This window comes from Bombus impatiens, unplaced genomic scaffold, assembly GCF_000188095.3.
Source record: "Bombus impatiens unplaced genomic scaffold, BIMP_2.2 scf_0099, whole genome shotgun sequence".
In the NCBI taxonomy this organism is placed as follows: Eukaryota; Metazoa; Arthropoda; class Insecta; order Hymenoptera; family Apidae; genus Bombus; species Bombus impatiens.
The window spans coordinates 744,868-769,465 of record NT_176518.1 but is presented as its reverse complement, the minus strand read 5'-3'; the positions used below and the strand labels follow the sequence as shown (position 1 = coordinate 769,465).

General features: G+C 32.3%; 2 protein-coding genes across 2 annotated transcripts in view; one reads left to right on the top strand and one right to left on the bottom strand.

Moving 5' to 3' along the window:
• Window positions 1–201: 201 nt before the first annotated feature.
• Window positions 202–2,806, top strand: LOC100745931 (guanine nucleotide-binding protein subunit alpha homolog). Its single transcript, XM_003486146.4, has 5 exons — window positions 202–423; window positions 1,170–1,430; window positions 1,514–1,564; window positions 1,674–1,891; window positions 1,961–2,806. The coding sequence occupies exons 1-5, from the start codon at window positions 202–204 to the stop codon at window positions 2,316–2,318; spliced, it is 1,110 nt and encodes a 369-aa protein (XP_003486194.1). The 3' UTR covers window positions 2,319–2,806.
• Window positions 2,807–6,420: 3,614 nt separating this feature from the next.
• The window catches only part of LOC100745812 (formin-like protein), a 32,959-nt gene continuing 14,781 nt past the window's right edge, over window positions 6,421–24,598 (bottom strand). The window contains 16 exon segments of the mRNA XM_024364478.2: window positions 6,421–8,634; window positions 10,791–10,904; window positions 11,033–11,307; window positions 11,705–12,149; window positions 12,223–12,350; window positions 12,429–12,696; window positions 12,820–13,091; window positions 13,222–13,462; window positions 13,546–13,662; window positions 14,035–14,350; window positions 14,426–14,502; window positions 14,956–15,228; window positions 15,231–15,387; window positions 15,510–15,616; window positions 16,426–16,512; window positions 19,969–20,052. Coding sequence (XP_024220246.1) covers window positions 8,422–8,634; window positions 10,791–10,904; window positions 11,033–11,307; window positions 11,705–12,149; window positions 12,223–12,350; window positions 12,429–12,696; window positions 12,820–13,091; window positions 13,222–13,462; window positions 13,546–13,662; window positions 14,035–14,350; window positions 14,426–14,502; window positions 14,956–15,228; window positions 15,231–15,387; window positions 15,510–15,616; window positions 16,426–16,512; window positions 19,969–20,052 — 3,174 coding nt within the window. The 3' untranslated portion in view covers window positions 6,421–8,421.

The window sequence follows — 24,598 nt, the reverse complement described above, 5'->3', positions numbered from 1 at the left end:
GTTACGATACGCGGTTCGCGAGAACACTCGTTCACGGGTCTGCGTGTTTCTGTCTCTCTTTCTCTCTCTGTCTCTCTCTCTCTCTCTCTCTATCTGTGTATGTGCGGTGTTTGGACGATCAAGGATATATTCCTTCGGAAGGACAGTCTGACACGGAAGAAACGCCGGAAGGAAGGAAGAGGAGGGTAGCAGGGTAGCAAGATGGCGGGATCCTTAACGTGGTCATGTACTTGTTGCCTGCGGTTCAAGTTCAGCCCCGAGGAGATCGAGCAGCGTTACAAAAGTCAAGAAATCGATCGAATGCTGGAGAAGGATCGTCAAACTCTTCGGCGACAGGTTAAGCTGCTGCTCCTCGGGGCAGGCGAGAGCGGAAAGTCGACATTCCTCAAACAGATGCGAATTATTCACGGAATTAAATTCGAGGTGAGACATCCTTCGTTTCTCACCAAGACAATTTCGTTCCTAGCTCAATTTCCTCCTAATATGTCGTACAATATATTCTCGTTATTTTTTAAAATGTTTCAACTTTGGATTACGTGTAATTCGTTCATAGAAATGTGTAATTTTATTTGAGCTTCTGTCAATGTTATTGTAGTTGTCGTTTAAATATCTCGCTACAGAAAGGTGGTTAACCAAAATATAATAGCTAAAAAATGTGAGAAAATAAATTTGAAATAAAAACAAATAACGTTTATATTTCTCCATTAAAAATCTACGAAATATGATTTTTAGTCACTTGTATTGTCACTAACAAAGAATTCTAGTTTGTTTGTAGTCCTGTTTATTCATTTATGTTTGAAAATAATTATAAATATATAAATCTACATATCAATTGCTGTTCAGATCAATTTTTAGAACTAAATTATTACTTCTTATTTATAAAATTGAATGTATTTTGAAATGAATGTAATTTGAAAGAAATGTTCAACAAGTATACATTAAATATAGACTGTTAAGTTTAAACATTTTCTATCAGTTTGTTTGTTTTACCATTTATAGCAATTGTAATCATTAGACATACATGTTACAAATATATGAAATGGATATAGTATCTAAACTGTTTATGAAAGATAGATTTTCAAATGTAAGCTTCTTTAGATGGCTTTTCATGTTTCTAAAAAAATACATTTATATAAATTTCTAATATTTATAATAATCATTTGTTTCAGCCTGAATTAATTAAAGAATATCAACATGTAATTTACCAAAATATAATTAAAGGAATGAAGGTCTTAGTAGATGCTCGTGATAAGTTAAATATTCCATGGGAAAACTCTAAAAATTATGATATTGGTTATCAGTTATTGAAATTCGAAAATACTATGGTGTTGGATGCTAGATTGTTCCTTCATTACGTACCAGCTTTGCAAAGTTTATGGAAAGATGCATCGATCAGAAAAGCCTTTGATAGAAGAAGAGAATTTCAATTAGTAAGATATTTCTTTCTTTTTTTTTTCAATAATTATGTTTCATGTTACACTAGATGCTTTAAAAATATATTTTTTCTTCACAGAGTGATTCAGTTCAATATTTCTTGGATAATCTTGACAGGATTGCAAGAGTGGTAATATTATTTAATTTTATTATCTAATTTCTTATGAATCATAAACTGTATTTTGTTACTTTTATATATGTATATAATTTAGCCTATTATAAGTATTATTTACTTACAGGATTATGTACCTACACATCAAGATATTTTACATTGCAGAAAAGCAACTAAAGGAATTTCAGAATTTGTCATACAAATTAATAATATTCCATTTCTGTTTGTTGATGTTGGAGGACAACGATCACAAAGACAAAAATGGTACCAGTGTTTTGATTGTGTTACCTCGATACTTTTTCTTGTTTCATCATCCGAATTTGATCAAGTGTTGTTAGAAGATAGGTATGTTCGTTTAAAGTTTATGTACTAAGAGGATTGAATCATCATGTAAAATATCTGTTAATATTACAGAAGAACCAATCGGTTGGAAGAATCGAAAAATATATTTGATACAATAGTCAACAATATGATATTTGGTGGAGTGTCTATCATTCTATTTTTAAATAAAACCGATTTGTTAGACAAAAAAGTAAGATCCCCTGATACGAATGTTCGTTGGTACTTTCCACAATTCACAGGAGATTCACATTCCATGAAGGATGTGCAGAATTTTATACTTGAAATGTTTATATCTGTTAAAAGGGATCCAAGGAAACCTCTTTTTCACCATTTTACTACTGCTGTGGATACAGAAAACATAAAAGTTGTATTTAATGCTGTCAAGGACACGATTTTGCATAGAAATCTCGAGTCGTTAATGCTCCAATAATGATAAATGTGAATAAAAAGTGAAATGACTTTTGATCCAAACATATGCATTCAACATTTAGTGTTTGATACATAGTGAAGTGAAATTATAGTCAAAGAAGTATTAAGATGTCGATTAGGAAAGAATATTCTGGTAAGACAATATATATTATGTATATTGTATTAATGTAAATCTCGTGATTATTTCCGTTTATAACGGAAAAGCAAACGTTTTCATAATAGTTTTATACAACAAAGGAAGTAAAAACTGCCTAATGAAAACATGAATTGAAAATTTTTAATGCTCTATATACTATATATATATATATACATTGATAATATATTTCCATCTTTTTGATGAATATTGATTACTAAAGGGTTGTAAGAAGACTATTATATACAATATATTGTACATAGCATCTTGTATTCTATACATTGTCGATAACAACGGTTTTACATGTTTGTATAAAAAAGGATCAGTTTGCTAATAGTTTAGTTAAGATCTTTCTATTTTGTACAGATATTTAATCCAGTGCTTCTCTTTTATATTAAAGCATATATATTGGAAATACTGGTAACCAGAACTCACAAACGTAAAAGTAACTTATTTTATACTTAAGATTAATTACTCTATCTTTAAAAATATATCTTTGTTAACACTGAATATTAAGTAACAAGAAAACCAAATACTAGATTCATGCCATATAAACCAAATGAAACTAACCAGTTTGTGTTCAAATTGCCATGTGCAAAATTTGTTAATATTTTAATGTATTTTTCTTTCCTGATTTGATTTAAAGATTCTATACAGAATTCTACTATTTCGAGGTAGCAACATAATATTTTATACTTTTATATTTTTGAGTTTGTATTTTCAGGAATTAAAGTTTTGTTCCATTGAGAAATTGTGAAAATTGAACCGTAATTTAAGTAATTAATGTAATTCTAATAGTTCATTACTTTTTGGTTTAAAAATTTAAACAAAAGAATCGCGATAATGAATGTTTTAGTTCGTACGGAATAATTAAGTAACATTTTGTTTGCTAACTTTTGATTTTGATAGCTGATCCTTAATTTGACATTATTCCTTTAAGAAAAAATATATTGATCAGTATTATTATTTTTCTTGTAGAAATCTTGAAATAAAATTGGTTTTTCATTTTGATAGCAATTTTCCAGAATTATGCTTATTAATTTATAAACATATGGCTTATCATTATGTAATTTTCTTTTTAATACAAGTTTTTGTTCCCGCGTACTTTGTAAATTATATGGCATTGTATTATTAAAATAATTGCAAAAGAATAATTACATCAAAAGATTTGATGAATGAAGGTGAACTGAAATTTTCTTATTATACATGTCATAAGAATTGAATGATTACAAATTTTCTAACACTAGGGAACAACTTTCTGAATTGAGGAAACGATTGTAAGCAGTACTAGAACCAAGGATTTTATGTAATAATTATTATGATGAAACCAAAGAGTTTAAAAACTAATGTCTATATAATTTATTTCCACTAGTTTAACATAACATCTAACTTTATAACTATTTTTAAAACTACATTTATGCACATGTATACAGTTATTTCATATTTTTCTATCTTGGTCACTTATTACATAAAATCTTTGTTTTGATTATCTTTTGTATTAAAGAGAACTGGAAAACTTAGAATATTTAAAAAATTGCATTTTGAATCACTTGTGTTTGGAGCTAATGGAACTGAAAAATTAATATTGTTATGTTTGTATATAAAAATTTTAGATATAGTGTGGCAATACAAAATGTTAGAAAATTCAATTTTTGTATGATTTATATCATGCAAATTTATTGTGAAATTCTGATGATTGGTATATTTTCGTAGCTGACTTTACATTCCTATAAAGTTAATCAGGTTTTAATTGATATTCTTAGAATACTTTTAAATTATATTACATCTTTATAATATAGAAACATCATTATACTGCTTCCATTGAAGCATTGTTTTGATTTGAATTTGGTAAATTCAAAATACGGTTTTATACAGCTTATATGTCTCTCTGTATACAAAACTTATTCACTGATACTCATTGGGAATAATATTAGTAACTTTTTATAGAAATATTTTGTAGAAAATACTCTTGGTACTTCATCGATTAAAAATTTACCTGTGAATTTATATAAGTACAATGCATAAAATCATTACAGAAAATTGTCATGATACTTAAACTTTTCATAATACGCACAATTCATTTTGCAGTGATATATATGTAACATTTACTTGTTTAATTATATAACAAAGATACTTACGAAATTATGAAAGAGAGCATTAGTTAATCGAATTTTATATCAATTTCTTTGCATTTACGTGTATTTTACGTTAGTTATTATACAAGTTTTCCTTTAAACTATTACAAGTAGTAATGAAAAATATTAAAAATAACTAACTTTGTGATAAAGTATCGCGGAAAGCGAAAAAAACAGTGATCTTTTATATTTCTAGAAATGCGGAGATTATTTTAATCTGTTCAATTTGATCAAATTTATGCATTACAGTCTACACAAAAAAGTGGAAGTCAGATGTCTTATGATTACTATATTGTTAACGATACAACAATATTTTACATACACGCGCACACATTTTAATTGACTTTATTATAATTTGTAATTATATTTACATTAGGTACTTTTAAATGCATACCTACATTCTCAAATCATGAAAATGCATTCGTACACAATAGATAATAATTACAACGAACAAAAACTGCGAAGTAGCTTTATATGTAGTTTATTATATTTGTACGTTTCTAACGAAATTTATTATAATGACAATTATTATTTCTACATATTTAATTGTCATCATATTTAAATTGTTTTTAATGTCATGCACAAATAGTAATCTACTGAAAATCATAAAAAATATTTGTCATTACAAAAGGAATTTTTTTTAATGTAAAAGTAATCAATTAAAACAAATGACATTTGTAACTCGTTAATTGTGATTTATCAAGGAACCATATGGATATACTCGCAATAGGCTACAACAATAATGAAATATTTTTCTGTAAGTTTGTATAATACTAACTAAAATAGATATATAGAACAGTTTTTTCTCTTGACAAATTAATAACCATGTACTGCAAGCTATTTACAGATAATCTTTAAGTAATTTGTATGCGAAGCGCAATATTTTAAAAAAATTAAAAGTTTACTTTCACCTTACAATATACAGCAATAAAGCTGTTTTATTTGTTACAGATAGTCACTTGTATATTCAAATTTTATTTGTATTTTTCTGTACATGATCTAAAGAATGTAGATATATTGTGCCTTTTGTATATTGTATATTTGTATATAGACATATTTTACATACAATATTGTAATAATGTAGTCTATTCACATAAACAATAAATAAAACTTCAGAGAATGTTTATTTTATTTAATGAACTTTTCACAACTCATTATATTCTTTTCGTTTTTGTTTAAATTATTTCAACGTTTTAAGAAAAATATACTGCTTGTTACAAATAAAAATATGCTGTGCAGTATTAAACAAAATGGCACACAAATACGAAAAAAATATATCTATGTTTGCATATATATGTATATACATATATATGTATTTATACAATACATTGGTATATTTATTCGTAATAAATTTTATACAAAGTAAAGCACATGCCTATTTCGCATAACTTATTTAATAAAATGCACAATATTTACATTTATGCTAAAAATTTATGAGATAAATTTTTGTTGTTGCAAGTATTTCAAATTTTCTTTGTATTTCAGCGCAGCAAATAATATTATGTAATTGATATTTATAACACAGAGATGTTACACTTATTTAAACATCACATTGGCAATTGATCTACAATTAGTAATTACATTTTTTTATAACTATTAGCATATGTCGTATATTACACTAATATTTACATCTTTTTTCAATCGATAATATATAATATTAAAAACGTACAAAAGTGAAAATATAATTATATATTCTTCAAAAAACATGAGATATGTAATCATCAAGAGGCGCATAGAAAGTTTATGTATAATTTTACCAAAATTTTGTAGCAAATACATCTTAAAATTGGATTGAAGGGTGAATTATATATTTAGTCTTTTATATATCTATTTTGTTTTTGTATCGCATGGCAATAAACAATGTGAAAAATCGCTACTATATTCGATTCAATTATAACGCATAATTTTATTACAATCCACGTATAATCTTCGATTTAATTATTGTTGTTATAAATTTGATTCTTGCTATGTTGCTGCAAGTGATGTATTTTACATTGATATTTCTGTTTTATTTTATATTTTATTTACTTATGCGTTATAATAGAAGCGATTGTACTGATCCATACTATGTATCTATTCATAATATTGAGCGCATTTTGAAATTCTGGCGGAATGTAACAAGTTGTGTTACTTTTAGATATTGTGCGTAATAAAATAAAAAGTTCTTTCAAAAATTTCACATTAAATATAGACTATCATTGTGCGTGTTTGTTATTTGTGTATCGAAGAATTGACCTTCAAACTTTGAGAAAAATATGCTGCAGTGCTTGCATTTTTGGAATTCGTTATACTTGTAAATGTATTACTTTCGTAATTATCTCAAAATAGTTATTTCTGTCGCTTGGAAATTTCATTAAGGTTTGTAGGATCTTTATATCCATGGAATGTTACGATTTAATTGGGAACTGTACCTTGCCAAAAGTCTTACAAATATGCAAAAGTATACTTAAATTTCTCGTATGTATTCATCGTCGTTATTACTACCGTCGAATCTGCATCGTCTTTTATTCTCTCATTTTCTTAGAAACTTTTTCGAATAAACGATTAACAGATACAAATTAAATTGGAATTATAAATATTTCAAACGCATATAACAATCAACAATAATTCAATGGAAACAATTTTTATGTTCAATTACTTAAAGGTAGTACTCATAAAAAAAAACAATGCAAAAATAATAGTATAATTTTCCTAAATGTGCTTTGCTTAATTTTCTACATACTATGATATTTTGCAAACGTATTTGGTTACGTTCGCTAAATTTGTACAATAGAAAGAATACGTATTGAACAAACAGAAGAACATTATTATGTTGTTACTGTGTGTTGAATATGTCATGATTCACATTTTAAATTCAATTTTCCTTTGGATCTCGATGAATTTATAGCACCGTATAAGTGACTTATGTACGAATAGTTCAATATCAAATTCCAATATTTGCTTTAAATTATTATATCTACAACTCTACCATGTTACAGTAATGTCCTGTCAATATCTAAAAAAACAACCATCATTTCTCGAGCTAGATAAATACATTAAATAAGCTGTAAATGGGAGATGATCATGAAGGTAGTGCCATTCGAAGCTGCTAAACAATGAGTAATCACCTCGATTGATAAAACACAAAGTTTCTATAACATTTCCTTTTTCTCAGTGTAAAAAGCTACAAAGCACTGATGAGATTTTCCTGATTACTTCGAGTGTTATTAACTTGATTATTTTATTTAACTCAAAATAACCCGACTGCATCAATGTTTAGACTCATTTTAATCTGAAAGATTCCTTCAAATCCTTTAAAATCCTTTTTATGGAGAAACAGCAAAAAAGATTCTGGAAATTTCATTTTTAGAATGTGATGATTCATAGTTTATCGTAAGACTTGTTTCCCCTCTTTCTCACGTCTCTTCTCGGTATATGTTTAATCATTAGAGATGAATCCAGATTCATTAATTCCAGTCTTCTCAGATCCAAACGTCTTAACAGGACATTACTGTACATTTATTATTTATAAATTTTGGCTCGATAATGTAGCGCGCAACTCTTTCATGCTTAGTAGTTTACAAGCAGTTTATCACATGAAATTTTTAAATTATTTTGGTTTTTTGAATGCGAAATATGTTGAAAAAATTCAGACGCTCTGGTAAATGTACATTCGCCGAGCGTTCAAATTACATTATGTTATAATTTTTGGTAGGAGGTTATAAATATTAAATTAACACTTTCCTGAAAGAGCTTTACGTGAAAACGTTGATGTACTAACGCAAGAAATGTGGTGAAAATTATTTCAAAAACAAATTACTTTCCCTAAAATAAGAAATACACTGAATGGAACAGATTTAAAGTTCTAGTTCTTCGGCAGTGCGAGAGAGCCTATGATTATCGATACGTCTGCGTTGGCTACGCCTAACCGCATCCGCTCGTCGGTATGGTTCTGATCTAAGTCCAAGAAGAATGTCTTCCAGAGCACCGTTATACACTTCATCCTGCTGCAACAATTTCTTCTCCTGAACTAGTCTTGTCTTATTTTTCAGTTCATTTATCACAGCGTCCTGTATCAAATTACCAATCTTTTATTACTGATAGATCAGTGATATACATATGTATATTAAAAGGTTAGCTTCTTTAATCTTGCTGCGATCATCGAATCTTTTTATATCGTTACTTGGACAAAACTACTAAACGTTGTAAACAATATCTAATATAAAATCGAAACATATTAATAAAGAGCTTTTCCTATTTTCCTCAAACTTCTTGAACAGAGAAATTTTCTAAAGGTAGTTTTTATACATATATCGCTGAAATGGAAGATCTTTTAATTAATATATTAGAATTCTAATCACGAATAGACAGCTGAGTTTCTCCTACATGATATAAATTATAAATAAATTTAATTTAATGTTTAATTCTATAGAATTAAGCTATATTGTTAATGTATACGCGTTTATCTATGAGACTCTTGGCAGTAGCATAGGAAAGTGATAATACAGGACTTCTCTCAGGCAACATCAATGCAAGCTAGAACACATGCCAATGCATTCTTTAATTTTTTGTTAATGATATGAATCGAGTGAATATAGGTCCGTACCACTAGATTTGGAAAACAGTTCTTCAAAAACAATTAGAATTTTACATATATTTGTAGAAAGGGAAATTCTTACTTATTAATGAAATTAGTGACAAATTTTCGATTAAAAACAAATAAAAAAAGAACTGTTTTCGAACATGGTTTTTGGATATTTCAATACGTATATCTCGCATGGTAATAGAAGCTAAACCTACATGTGTGTTGTCTAAGCGTAGTGTATGTGCGAATGCGACCATTAAAAATATGTCATTAGAAGGAAGTGAGTAAGGACAGACTTACATGTTGTGAATTGTTTCTATATTGTTACGTTCTGAGCTCCAGTTCATTAAGATGCCGATGTAACAGACTCTTGTTTGTGTTACAGCAAAATTTCGGTGACTTTAAATCCAAATAAATATGTAACAAATAAGAAAAATAGACGTTCGTGAGATACTTTGATAGACATCGCTGTCTGTTCTTGAAACGGAAAAAAATTGCTAAAAGAGCACTCTCGAAATAATCAAAATTATTATGATCATTTGATAATCCCTGAAAAATATCATGCTATCTCACAACATGCAGCGAAAAGAAATGCCTTGTAAATTCTATTTCGCACGAGCATTGACATTTGCAAAAATTATTTCCAAAAAATAATCTGTTTCCTTAATTGACATTTAGTAAAGCTAAATAATATCCCCATACAAAAAGTATTTTTCATGTGTGATAATAAAAATTTTGCGGGAAATGTTATAACAATGAGATGAATTGACACTAAACAATATTGTATTTTGTAATGCTGGATGATTCTAGTATCATGTTTTGTATAAAAAAAAACAAAATTTAGAAATGTTTCAAGTGTTATGATATGTAAGCTTTTCTATGAAATGATCCACCATGCTTAATTGTTAAGAAGAATATGAATAATAAATAAGTAATGTTAGAAAGCGCAAGCTTTTAAGAAATTATACAAAATTACCATTTTACATCGCACACATATAAAAATATAAAGCTTCAAACAGAAATCAATTTTTTATATATATATGAAACTGAAAATCTGTTTGATATTTTCTGAATTAATGCATAAAATTACACGTTTTAACTGATGAAGTAGCATCATACCATTCCATAAGGAAATTAAAAAATGCTAATGTTCTAATCGCAGTGTCATGCATGTTCAATGTTCGTTTATAATGGTATAAGCAGGAATTATATCTATATTGCATGTATAAGAAGCACAGTAAAAAATTTTAGGCAAATAATAGGAATACAATTAATGACATGTAATAAAATAATAAAAATAAAATTAAATCTTGCAGCATTGATGTTGAGAGAGAGAGAGAAACATATTTAAAAATGTAAGTGTGCAGTTAGTAAAGCATGTTATAATTGGTCAGTAATTTAACATTCAATATTTATATATCTATTGCACTTACAGATTTAAGTATAATGAAATAAAATCTTAAGAAACATTACTAAGAAAATATAGAGCATTCATATTTGCGGGACTCTACACGTTTTACAAAATGTATTCGTTAATAAGAAAATAAATATAAGCTATTAAATGCATAGCGTGCAATAATAACGAAGCTAAATAATTATAACTTCTTATTTCCGTCAAAATAAATAATTAGGAGAACGTACCTGTTGCTTCTTTTGATTTAATTTATTACGTTTTATTACGTCTTCTGAGGCGTTTAAAGCTTCTGCAGCAGCAGCTTCTAATCTACGACGCTGTTCATTTTCTTGATCCGCAGCCTGTAAAAGTACTTTGCTTTGTAGTATTCTGACGTTTTGCTTTTTATGACCGTTTTAGTTGAAAATAATCCTTTCTGGTTATAAGCTTATTATATATGTATATGTATGGTGTAAAAGTTAAACGGTACCTTAAATGCCCTTGCGAATCTGACAAGAAGAGAGAAGAACGTATTAGCATCAGCTTGCCTGGGACTTTCTCCAAAAAATTCAACGCATTCTCGGAATGCTTCTCCAGCAGCGCGTGCATCGGATTTTAAACGACGCAATTTTTCTTCGGAATTATTTAAGAAATCTCGTAGTACGGTGTTGTGTTTTTCTTTACCGCGTAGTTCAAATTCTTTCCTTACGAGATCCATACCCTTTTCTAATTCGTGAACGTCGGTAGTTATATTTTCTAGCGAGACTAAAAAGAGTGAAGAAAACGAAATGATATACAAAAATAATAAAAACATTATGTGTATAATGAGATAAATTTACGACATTCGAGACACGGCATTTGGTATATACTCTTGGCGCAAGAAATATAGTGAGGTCATAAAATTAATCACGTTTGAATATAAGTACACGTGTTTCGAACGTCGAAACAGTAATTTGAGAAGATCTAAGGGGAGATAACGCGCTCCAGCTTGCCAGAAGCGTAAGATGTCAACTCAAATCTAGTTATTCCTTCGCAGCTGCAGTAATTTTGGTCAATACACTAATTACAATAGAGTAGAAAGCTATAGCGAGTCAAGACAGTTTTGTTTGAATAATAACGATTATAGTTATTTAATAATTAAAATATTAACATATATACGCACCAGTCGCAGCTTTATCGATGTACATAAGTTCCGATTCAAAATTAATCAGTTCTGGAAATTTGACTCGTATTGTTGCTACAATATAATGTAAAAGGCACATTCTCTTGTCCGTTGACTTCGTATCGAGTAATGTGTCTAAGCTCTGAAGTTTAAATCCATATGCTGGGCCTCGTTTACTGCTGTTTAAGTAATTTCCGAAGGCAAGGATAATTTCTAATACTGCTCTTAGCTTCTTTGAACTCTTAACCGAACTCGAAGCAGATATCACAGCATGTATTTGTGGAGTAATAAGATGTAAATTATCAAAAAAGTTTCCTATATAATTCATAATGGATAGTTTCGTTGATATCCTTTCTACTTTACCGAGCTGCATCAAAAATTTGTCTTCCTCCGTTAACAAATTAACATTTTTCTTTTCTATGATGTATTCTCTATATGCTTTTATCTGTAACATTATAAAGTTTCTGTGTGTTAGCTACTATCAACATTTCTATATGGAAAGAGAGAATAAGCCATACTTCCTGATCCGTAGGCACCATACGTTGTAGCAATTCTACATTTTCCAGCGACAGTATTTTTAAATCGAGAGCATTTACTGCCATAATTACTTTTTCTACTGGCATTTCCATTTTTCTTCGCGATATGGCTATAAAAAGGAACAGAAAGGTGAGCGATCAGTCTTTTGACTTTTCAAAAAGGAAATTGAGATTTTTATTATACATACCGATATTTCGTAATCTGGTATGTTCTAAGAGCGAGACATTTTCTGGCTTCTTGAATCTTTTACTAGGAAAGCTTTGAAGACCGTCTATTTCGTTAGTACCATTAGCAACGTGACTTCCCATTCCGATTTTAAATCGTTCTTCGAAATCGGAAAAGTCTATATAATTGTGCAATCGATCATCGTCCAGCTCATTGAAAATAGTACCCCGTACTTGATTAGGCTTCAGAGCGATCCAGTTAAGTGTGGGAAGTTTGTATTTTGTTTGAACCTGGAATCAAAGAATTTTGTAAATATTTATATGCATATTCGTGAGAAATTTAAAAATACTAAATTGCACAGAACGAGAATCATGCAATAGTTGCATATATAGATTTTAATAAGAAAAACATACCTTTCGCTTAATAGTCATTGCTCCATCCGGTGCTTGCATCATGCCAGCAGGTGGTGGAGGTATAGGTGCAGGTGGAGGTAATTTTTGATCTCCAGGAGAAAGAGGTGCCATTGGAGGCGGTGGTGGACATGGAGGTGGTGGTGGTGGAGGTGGTGCTGGGGCAGATGGAGGAGGTTCTTCCAGTGTCGGAGACGGGGTCGAATTAAGCGTAGAGGATGTGACGTTATCCGATGTACTGACGGGGCTCGTTGCGCTTCCATTCCGAAGATTGGCTGTACAAATTTAAAGTGATACGTTAAATGCTAGTACTTACTTTTTGATCGATTTATTATTCCTGCATTATTTATTGATAGATTTTAAAACAAATTACGATAGTAGAATACACAAAGAGTTTTAACGAACCTGAAGAACCCTTCGTGAGAGTGCCAGTAAGCGTTTCCAACTCGATAATTTTGTTTTCTAAGACACTTTGCCTTCGAGCAGAATCCTGCTTTTGTCTTTTCAAGGCTGTGAGTTCTTCTTCGGCCAATCGACGAGCTTCCACAGCATCAGCGTATTCCACTTTTAATGCACCTAATTCAGTCTCTAACTCCGCTAATTTTGCAAGCGATTCTCTTTCTAACTCTGTCATCCTATCGTGCGCCTATTTTCAACATATCAAATGTTTAGTAAATAATCGTTTAAGTAAGGCTATTTAGGCTAGTTCAATTTAAAGAAACTACTTACATGACCAAGTTCATCTTCTAATTCAGCTACTTTTTCTAACGCAGCAGTCTTAGTTTCACTGTCTTCCATTAAGGCAGCTACATCAAATACGTTATCTAGATACGCAGAGATTTGAACCTGGGAAAATGTTATATCAGATGAAGATAGTATCATGTTTAGGAGTGAGGTCGTTAAATATTTTAACTACATGTAATAATTTCAAGTACGTTTTATACACGAAATATTATATAAATATGCACAGAGATCAAAACAATTATTTATCATTATACTGTGAACGATTTTATTGTATCAATCAAGTAAATAAAAATAAAGGTATCTTATAATTTATATTCGAGAAATTATTTTCGTTGTCTCTTCTTATACAGTAAATGTTTGTAGCTTTCTATTAAATAAAGCAACAATTTCGATCATAAAACTTCGATCGTTTGGAATTATTCCGACAGAACTATAATAAATATTAATATACTCGAAATTAACAAATTGACAAACCTGCAAATCCTCGCTTTCGGTATGTCTGAGTTTCTCGAGATACTCGTCTAAACCAAGCTTGGTAAATTCGTATTGCAGGTGAACCCTGAAATTCATGTCCTCTACCGAGTGAACAACGATATTTACGAATTGCATACAAGCAACCATAAATTCTATGTGAAAACTATCATATTGAGTGAAGTATGCCATAAGCGTAGTAAATCGTCGTCGTTCCGAGCAAACTTCTTTGAAATTATCGAATGCGGACAAAATAATCTCGTGGCCACCCTTTACCAGACATATAGCAGCAAGAAGTTCTAATACTAGAGCTTTCGTTCTGAAAGTAGGATACATTTTTTTATTTTACGAAAGTTGAGAAACTTACATGAATTTGAGAGAAAAATATCAATACCTTAAACTCTTATGCATTAAACTGAGCGCGATACAGTTGATTGCTTCACGATGTTGGATGACCATATTGAAGCCATACTGTACAAAGTATTATCAGATTTTATATCAGAAAAATAATGCTTAGTAAATTCTGCATTATTATCAAAGACACTATGTTCGAACGCATTGTATTATGTTAAATCAAACTTTGATTAATAGTAATACTCTTATATAAATGGTATCATACAGAATAATGTCAGAAAATAAAGAGGAAAGTCAATATCGTATTGAATTAAATGTTTACAACAGATAGAACAAAATTATTGTCACGATTTTGTGATTTTGTCGCTAGTTTCTAACCGCGACGAATCATCTTCTGTAATTTACATATGAAAACAAGCGAAAGAAGCGGAATCAGTCTGCAAAACGAAGATACGGATAAACGACGAAGAAAGGTAAGAATGAAATAAAAGGAATTGACATGCGACAAGCCTCTTTGCCTGACCAAATGGCAATGTTCTTGAACCAGTTCCGATATATCCAGTTTTGTACCTTATTATTCATGATGGCACGCATGCACAGTATGCAAACGTGGATGTCATCTTTCGCTTCGCCCATATTGAGACGCGCCACGTGCCGTGATCTCCTTTTAACGCCAGGACTATCCTTGAGCTCGTGAAGAGGCGGCCTCAGGCAACCGTTATTTAAGGGCGAGGTATCCCCGGAACCCACTGGAAAATAATTATGTCGTTCACGGTCTGCGTTCATCGATTCAATCTTTTCCAGTACGTCGCCATAATAGAAATAAATGTTGACCCATGTGGCGCGGCGTGCGAACTCTTACCGGTTTGTAATTTTTCCTCGGAACTCGCGTGGGATTCCAAGAGACGTTGTTCGTGTCTCATCATGAGTAATCTGAAGCTGAGGTAGTCTATGAGGGCGTCCAAGCCTTGGTTTTCTTCGTCTAGGAACTCCCTTACCCACCTAAATCGATCCAGAAATCGAATTATATCACCAAGTTAGATTTCTCCGAGGCAAATTCAAACTATGTTTCTATAGTGAAAGTTACTTAAAGAACTTAATGTATGTTATAAATAAAAGCTTACTCTATGTGATTTGTGCGTAACGAGATTTCCAAATCCCGTAACACTTGAGTCGACGTTGACTCTCCAACCATTTTCCTCTTCTGGAAGAACGTGAGAAAACGATACGACTGTATAATCATTAGTATCCGTCGTTCAAGTTTTCTTACGCGGGAAAAACGAACATAAAACAAACGGATTTTTTGTAATTTAAGAACCAAAAATAGTACGAATATCGTTCCATAGATATATTACGGTGGTTATTTCTCGAAATTGTAATTCATTCAAAAAGCAAAATCTAGAAACATTTAATTACTCCCGGACGGTGAAAGTAATTTCGCTGGCGTTAAAAACATTCTTTGAAAATGAAAATTTTCCATTTATCTAATTACCGGACATCTATTTCCTCGAATCTGTTGCTTTAAAGAAGTAACTAATAAAATTTGATTCCAAGTAATACAATGTTTATCATCGTTTTATCTGGTTGAGTCAGACCGTAATGCACAGTTAAAATATATACTACGGTACTACAGCCTTAAAAATGTGAATAGAAGTAACATTAAAATGTTGGATTAACAACAAATTTGCGCGCTTTAAAATTATTAATTATTTGTAAACCACCGTAATACATGTTTAAACGTTGATCGAAAAAATTAGAGAATCATAAAACTGAAGAAGCCAAGTACTTATCACAAACTGTAATAAGTTATCTTTTTTTTCTATTACTCTACTATTACTAAGATCGTTCGTTATATCATATTAAATATATGAGATTTTTCTCACTTGTAATACTTAATTTAATTGCTCTTATTGTAAATTGCGATCCCCTAATTAGTTAGATCTCGGAATGCTAATTTACTTCAATTCGCGTGGCAACATAAAGAGGACGAAAATATGAAGAAATAAAAGGTATAAGGATAAGAAATTAAATGCAACATACTCGATGGCTTCGCGAAGCTTTCGGATCCAGATAAGTGCGTAATTTTGCTAAATAATGCGATGGTGGATCCTTTGCTTGCACTCTTTCCTGAAAATATCAATATCAGAAGCATCGTCTCGATTATTTCAATTCGCTTCGTTTGATTATAGCAACGATTTAAAGCAGCGTTCTATTATATAAATATTCTAAATTTAATTTTGTAAAATGTAATATTTGTAGAGCGATTGGGTACGTCGAGATAAAAATTGCCATAGAATTTTAAAAAAGAGATAGCGTAAGAAAGATTGAAGAAGATTTGAAAACAAGCGTATCCAAGTTTCAGCGGAAATTTAGCGAATGTCTCGGTAATCGGCGCAATGTGTGCAATTCCACACTCAACCACAATGGGTGAGGTTCCACTAACGCGTAGAACAATATCCCACGCTTTTTCTAAATGCATGCGTGCATAGTACCTGAGTGAATGCGAGTCAAACTAATTTGCTTAATTCCAACCATAGGAGTTTGTTCTTTGAACCTACTTTCATGTCGCGTTTACACTTTCATACCGCTTTCAAAAGGATCTTCGTTACTTTCTTCCAATTATTTCATACAACAACGCGATACAGTTTCTTCCTTGAAGATCGATTTAGTTTTTCTAATTTTTATAGATATTTAAGCGAATAGAAAAAACTTGTGAAAGAAGCTCGAAGTCCAGAGAATTCTGCATTTCCAAAAACTGTGCAAGGAGTTCATTCGGCGAGCAGACGTGATTTTTCGAATATTCCGACGAGAGAGAAGTTTACAAGCTGTGTAGAGCGTCGTATGCACGTGTGTACGGCTACGCCGATGAGTGAGGGATGCTGTACGCTTTTTTTCAGCCCGCTTTCTTGTATCGTATAATAGCACGGCTTGCATTACATCCGTGTCGTGTTACCCACATGCCCTACAGGCCCGTTAAAGAATTGAGACGGGCCATCGATGACCCCGAACAGGCAACCCTGTCGCCTCAAGAATATCTTGTTTCATCAACACATTCTATGCAACAACATCTTATGATTTTATGTAACACTTTACGAACCTCGTCGAACTAACGCACTTGCAGCGGTCAAGTTCTCTATTTAACCCTTCAACAGCGTAATAAAACAACAAAGAATTCAGACTGAACTTATTTCTTTTTATCGACAAAATTTAATTCTGTAATTAATACAAGTCTTTCGTTAAGAAATGACTCGATCGGTAGATTAAAGTTGCGTACGTCAAAAATCGCTAGAATTTGCCATTATTCACGATCTACAAAAGGAAAATAGGAAAGTTACAAGGTGGGTCAGAGACGTTTGAAGCGATTACAGGTAGAAGTTGCGGAATGTGGTATAGGGAGTGACTAGAATCGTGTCTGGGAAAGTGCTGTAGCAAGTGAAAGGGGATGAAGAGAAGGGGGCGAGTGAATGAGAACGATAAAGGGGATTCGTTCGTGCGATGCTAATCAGCAACCTGCGAGTTGTTTCATCGGACATGCAATATGTTTTCGTGGTTCTATGCTAAATGAAAAATATTTTCTTTCCGATGCTTTGGAACTCGAAATACAAAATTATAGCAGTAGGGATGTCGTATTTTAAAACAAGTAACGTATTAACCGGATTATCCTCTGGAAATTTATAATATTCAAAATAATCTGAATTCTAAAGAAATTTAACTTTTCTGCATCTTTTCCGATCCAGACGAATCGTGAAATCCATTTTCTGCTTTCTACTGCTGTGCTCTACCGGAGCTCGCGATGAGAAAAGGGAATAATTTCCACTCGAGACGAGTTCCACCCTAACTGCTTGACTCTTCTCGGTTTAACGAGGCAAGTAGTCCACCTAAACCGCAAAAACCTTCCCTGAACTCTTTACAGAAACCCTTTGTAACTTTTTTTTCCTGCTATTTCGGAACACAAAACGAACTAATGTATGCCTTAAACTGCTCCATTCTTCCACAGAAACGTTTTAGATGGCTCCCCGGATCGTCAGCGTTAAACGACTTCATTGTGAAAGCGAAGAATATATTTAAACCATGTAAACACCATTAAATTTCACGACTATATATCTACCAATTAAAATTGCAAATATTATAAGTTCCTCTTCTTTTCCTATTTTCTTTTTTTTTTTTTTTTGGTAGTAATGTTTAAAGTATTGGTCACAAAGCGTTGAAGTTGACGAATACATTAATACTATGTAAAACTAATCGCCTATAAATTCGAATAATTAATACAGAAAAATACTAATTAAAGTTGCATTTCATTCGGACGCGATTCATTCAAATACAGAAATAGTGTTATCGTTGGTGACCAAGAACGGAATCATATTTCACTACGACAACGTTGGAGGTAACATTTCTCTCATGACATGACAGAAAAATTGCGATATCTATAGTTAAATTCTATTCGTTATGCTTATGCTATCCACTCAATCTCTCATTCATTTCGAAATAAAATTAATAAATATGCCTATCTAAATGACACAGTTGCTGAGGCAATAATATCTCCCTATCGACGATAAATTTCAACAATTTAATATAAAAGCCGACATTTAGAAGAACATAAGCCAATACGAGAAATATTAAATTATTCATTTTGTTAACCACATTGTAAGGCCAAGTAATTAGGAATTATGTCTAATAATAACTGAATCGTAGTATCGACGTTCCTTATATTTTGGAAAATCAGGCAACGAGTTTAACGTAAGCGAGTTTGCGAAGCGCTTAACGCGTCTTTCATAATCCACGCTCTTCGTGGATCAGAAGAGGTGTCTCGTTCGACGACACTTTTGCTCGCCCTCGATTAAGCTCGAGATTAAACCCACTTAAGCATAGCCCCACAGACGTGTATGCATCAAACGAACGACTATATACGTCTGCCCGGCGATACTGCATTCGCTCGTTAAACGTCTGCGATCTATATATAGAATAAAACGTGTCTTACTTTTTACGTGCATTTTCTACGATCTGACGTTGATACGGTTTGCATTTGATAACAACGCAGACCTTTTTTCTGGAATCTTTGGAGGCTATCGCGGGCGAATGTTCACTTTTCGTATCAAGAAATTAACAAACTTAAAGAATGTGCGTTTAAACGTCTCATTATTATTCGATACTGCAGTTGAAAAAAATAATCTGTACCGATTAATTAATTAACCGAACAAATGTAGTTATTTGAACGAAAGAAATAAGTTGAAGAAAGATCGTGAGACTGTGTATAAAGTAAGGGTCGTGGACCCGCATTCATTGGACAGTATGGAATTAAACGAGCACGAAGCGGGCAAAGATGTCAGACCACGCCGATTAACAATAAGTTCGTCAAGTTAAAGGTTGATTACGTCATTCTTATAATGGCAACGTTGTATCAATTTCGCGAGGAATGTTTATAGATGATAGTAAATATGAGAAGAACAAAGCTGTTTAAGAGCCTACGAGTAAATGTCTTTCGTTTAGAGAAAAATTGCACTCTGAAGCGATATTTAAAATAGCGTAAATCCTATGAAGCCGGTTCTGGAAACAGGCTATCATTCATACAGGCTGTATACTCACTTGATCGCATATGATGTCCCACTTTTTCTCGTTGTCGTATTGCTTCAAAAGCTTCGCTTTGTCCGGTGGCAGATCCATTGAAGCCTGAAACACAGAAAAAATCCAAGTTTCACTTTAATGTCTATGACAAAGAGAAAGAGTCGTGGCTTTCCATTTTTCTTTCTTTCTTCTTCGACATGCAATTGCATGGTATAAAATCGAGTCACGATACGAATATAATTCATTTGAAATAATTGTATTTATTCACGGTTACATTATATTACAATAGAGAAGGAGAATAATAAAGGTTATAAATAATCGTTAATAAATTACAAGGTACGTAATGTTTATAATATAAACAGCACGTTGCGCATTATAAATGTAGTCAGGCTTATGTAAGTTACCTTGTAGGAATTTTCAGATAAGAATTTTCAGTTATTCCTAGCTTGCAATTATTAAGATACTCGCAACGTACAATTGGTTTTTACGTCGTACTTTTTACGACTAAACTAAAGTTTAGTTCATCTATCGCTTTAGCAGTAACGAAATATTTCGTTGGCAACAGTTTTTACTAGCGAATAAAAATTACTGTGTTTCTTGCTAGTTTGCAAATATATTAAAATCGAACAAGTTCTGTTTGAAATTATTAAAGAAAGACACAAGCATCTGTTTCACGATTAATTATTTGAGTAATTCAGCCTAATAAGATAGGATAAATAATTAAATCCTTTCTATTAAGAGCCGTACATTAATTATTCAAATATTCAAAGCCAGAGATTTCCCAAAGTTCCCCTCGTGTTTGAATTGCTCTTGTTAAGGTAATGAAGTCATTAGTTGGAAAAGAAATAAGGAACAAGCACCCAAAGGCCAAAGACTGAGGGTATTGAGTGGCCTCCACCCTCATCCTCTCCAAATCCTACTTATACCATATTTTACGATGATTATACAAACAATATTAATATTTCGTAGCGATAATGCAAGTTAAAGAAAATTCCTAGAACTGAACAAATACTCATCATCGAGTAAAAGAAGATTATCGCAACTTTGAAGTAACCTTTAAAAAATGTCGTATATGAGCTATAATTTGTTGAAAACAAAATTATCGATATGTGACAAGGCAATTTAAAAAATTTCCTGCAACTGAACAAATGTTCATTACCAAGTAAAAGAAGATTATTGCGACTTTAAAGTAACCTTTAAAAAAAGTCGTATACGAGCTATAATTTGTTGCAAACAAAATTATCGATATGTGACACAAAGTACTCGACCATGACGCATATGCAATAACACGCGATAACCGCCTCAATGACTCTTTTAAACAAAAAAAAAAAAAGAATAAAGGATAATTAAACATGTACAAATTGTAACAACGAATATTCTGTGATTTTCAAACGACTTTAACAAGCGAAAAAGGGGTATCGGATTAATTTTTGACTAAGCATTTTCAGACTCTATCGTTAAACGAAGAAGCACTATTTCTAATATCTAACTCATTTCTGCACGTAGCATAACTTCCTGCTAATTATTCACTCGTATCGAGAATTAGTCAAGATCTCTATCTTTCGTACAACAAATTTTCAAACTAAATTTTATCAGCAACAAAGCATCGTGCATATACGTATGTGTAAACTAGTACATATATCTATATCGCTCGTACTTTTAGTCGACATAAATTTCCTTTTTTTACGTAATACACGACATTCCATGTAATAACTGAAAGTGAAAACTTGCAATTTCTATCGTTTCTCTTGACGTCTAACCAAGGGATAGATAGAGGAAAGATTGTAAATATTGCCGCGGCAGCTATACATGTACAAAAAAGGATCGCGAAGTAAACGCGACGGTAGTACATGTACACAGTCGTCAAGTGTACGTCGTGGTGGCTAGGGACGAGCATAGTCGACGAATAATTATCAAAGAGCGGATGCGGAAGCCACGAGTGCATGACATCACTACTCGCGATACATATACATTGCATATACGGTGCTGCTACTAAACGTTAGATCGAGCGATAGCACGATGTACGCGTTCCAGGCCAGAAATTACATAAATAGTAAGTTACACGGCCAGTTTCGAATGCAATCTTCCCAAGTAAACTTGATAAAATATATTACGCAAACTGTGCTCTGTTATATCGAGAACGCGTTATACACTGTTGGCTTGATCGACTGACCAATAGCTAGATAGCTATAGATAAGGCAAAGGATTTTTATAATTACTGAACTATATTTCGATCAGAATAGTTCAAAAAATTCGAGCATTAAATCATTGAAACGGACACATAAGTTAGAAATAACGGTATCGATCCCGAATGATCGTTTTTCTATACGGTTCCTTGCTTCTCAGAGAAAGCAAACGCACGTTCTCCTTCGGTAAGCATAGTGAATCGCAATTTCCAGCAACGTATCATGTAAAGAGTTCTATGAAAATCTGGTTTTTGTTTTGCAACAGTCGTTTATTCGAAACGAATAAGTAAAAGCTGTAATTTTTCGCAGGCTAAACTATATTTGTACAGTCACGCTTCTTAATTATTTGGAGCAACTCTGGTTTCGATTCTGTTTTATGAATATTGCTTAATTTATTTGTGTTGAGAACGTTATTTCAGTTCGCGTTAAAAACCTTGTTCCATCTTTTTTTCTGGAGGGGGGGGGGTGATACTCCAACGCTTGAGAAAATAATTATATTAGTCTCCTCTTCTTGGATATACCATTAGTTACAGGAAGGATCTATATATAAAATGTATATGATATGAAGTGAAACAAGTTAATGTCAGAAGCTGCCATCTACTTTGTTCGAGTTAAAAGCTCTTAATACAGATGTTCCCCTTGATATTTACCGAAGTGCGCTGTAAGAAGCAAACAACTTAACCAAGGAAACGTTGAAAAGTCAAGTAATCGATAATCTGAAGTGACACATCAAAAAGAAGTCCCTCCTTGGCAATAATCAATACCATCTACCCTAAGGCACTCTTAATTCTTTCGTTTTCATTCTTTAAAAAACATTCAAAACGATTAAGTTTTCATGATGCATAATTACAAAATAATAGCTTGAAACTAACATTGCTTAAGAACTAATACAATTTCAAGATAGTTCTGCTATCAAGACGAACCAACCATACTCGCCGAGAAAAAGCGTACGATCGTTGAAAGACTAATTCTTTTTAATAAAAACCAGAAGGCGAAATACATGTCCAGACGGAGTTCCTGGTATTATACGCAAAGCTGCGTTGGAATAATGAAACGTGTGTTTTCAGGTCAAGGGTCACCGGAAGTGGAGATTAGAAAGGGCAGAGTTTGCTAGACAAATAGTACCTCAATCTTGCTTAAAATGCATTGTGTATCGTTGGACGGTTCGCTTTTAAAATGTCTTGTAAAACGCGCGTAATACATAAATAAAAGCTTTTTTTATAAATGTTGAAGTACTTCCATAAACCACTATAGAAAAAGAGAAATGTAATCGTGTGGTGCAAAAACTGTTGGAAACGGAGCTACGTTCCTTACATTAGTACCTCATAAAAGCTTCATAGATATGTGATACCACCGTCAGTAGGGTCGACGACATAAAGAAAAAAAGGATTCTCACAAGGCGATCAATCGCGGAAAGTCCCCTTCAGCAGACTCATGCAGTTAGCCGGTTCCATGTTTCTCTGGCCAGTTGCTCCCCATCCAACAATCGATGCTAGGGGCGAGGGTTGAGCCTCCCTTTTGTGGTGTACCAATACTCTCGCGCACTTTGTACTCGAGTACGTGCATGCTCGCGCGTATGATTGCGTGGATGCACCATCACACGTAGGGATCTATATAGCACGTGAACACGATCGAGAATCAGTTGGAGCACTTGAAGCAATGATAGAATCCCTCTAGAGTTGTATGGCGCACGCCCACAGCGTTCGTTTCTCTTCTCTTCCACCCCACGTTTCTTTTCCTTCTATTGGTCGTCGTTATGGGTGGGTGGCACGCCATAAATATTTTTAGAGTGCTGACATCAATTATATTTTATTAAGTATCGACGCTGCTTTCTTTCCTTTTATCCAACTATATAAATATGAAATACAAAACATTTTGAAATGTTGTAAACATGATGTATCTATCACTTATAGTTTTACTCGTGCTTCTTACTTATGAACAAGTGTAACCGGTTATTAAAGCCGGTTTAATTCTGTGTTATCGTATTATTCCATTTGTCGATACGTGTTGCGACATTTTCATCACGAATGCTTAAAGTTAAATGTTTATAAACATTAATGTCAAAGAATTTGTATAATAAAACACTTATTACGGAAAGTAACTCAAGCAGTATCTTGATGCAATAGAACTCCAAATATGGAAATGCCTCGGAAACAGGGCCGCGTAGCTGCTGTTCAATCACTTTTTCCGCATGCAGCGCGTCTTGTTACGCAAAAACAATTTTTTTAAAAGACACGATAGAATCTATCGAATACCAGTCGAAATACGATCGGTTCGAAGGAAATGGAATTCCTATAAAACTACGTAATAATTCATTCTCAAGAAGATATTTCTCTTCCAGAAATGATAAATGTTTGCACGTTTATATTATTGATACATATTATTTAGTTGATTCTGCTTCCTTCTAAATCGATTTATTAGCTTACGTGCTTAATCGATTTACCATCTCTGCTTGTATAACGTTT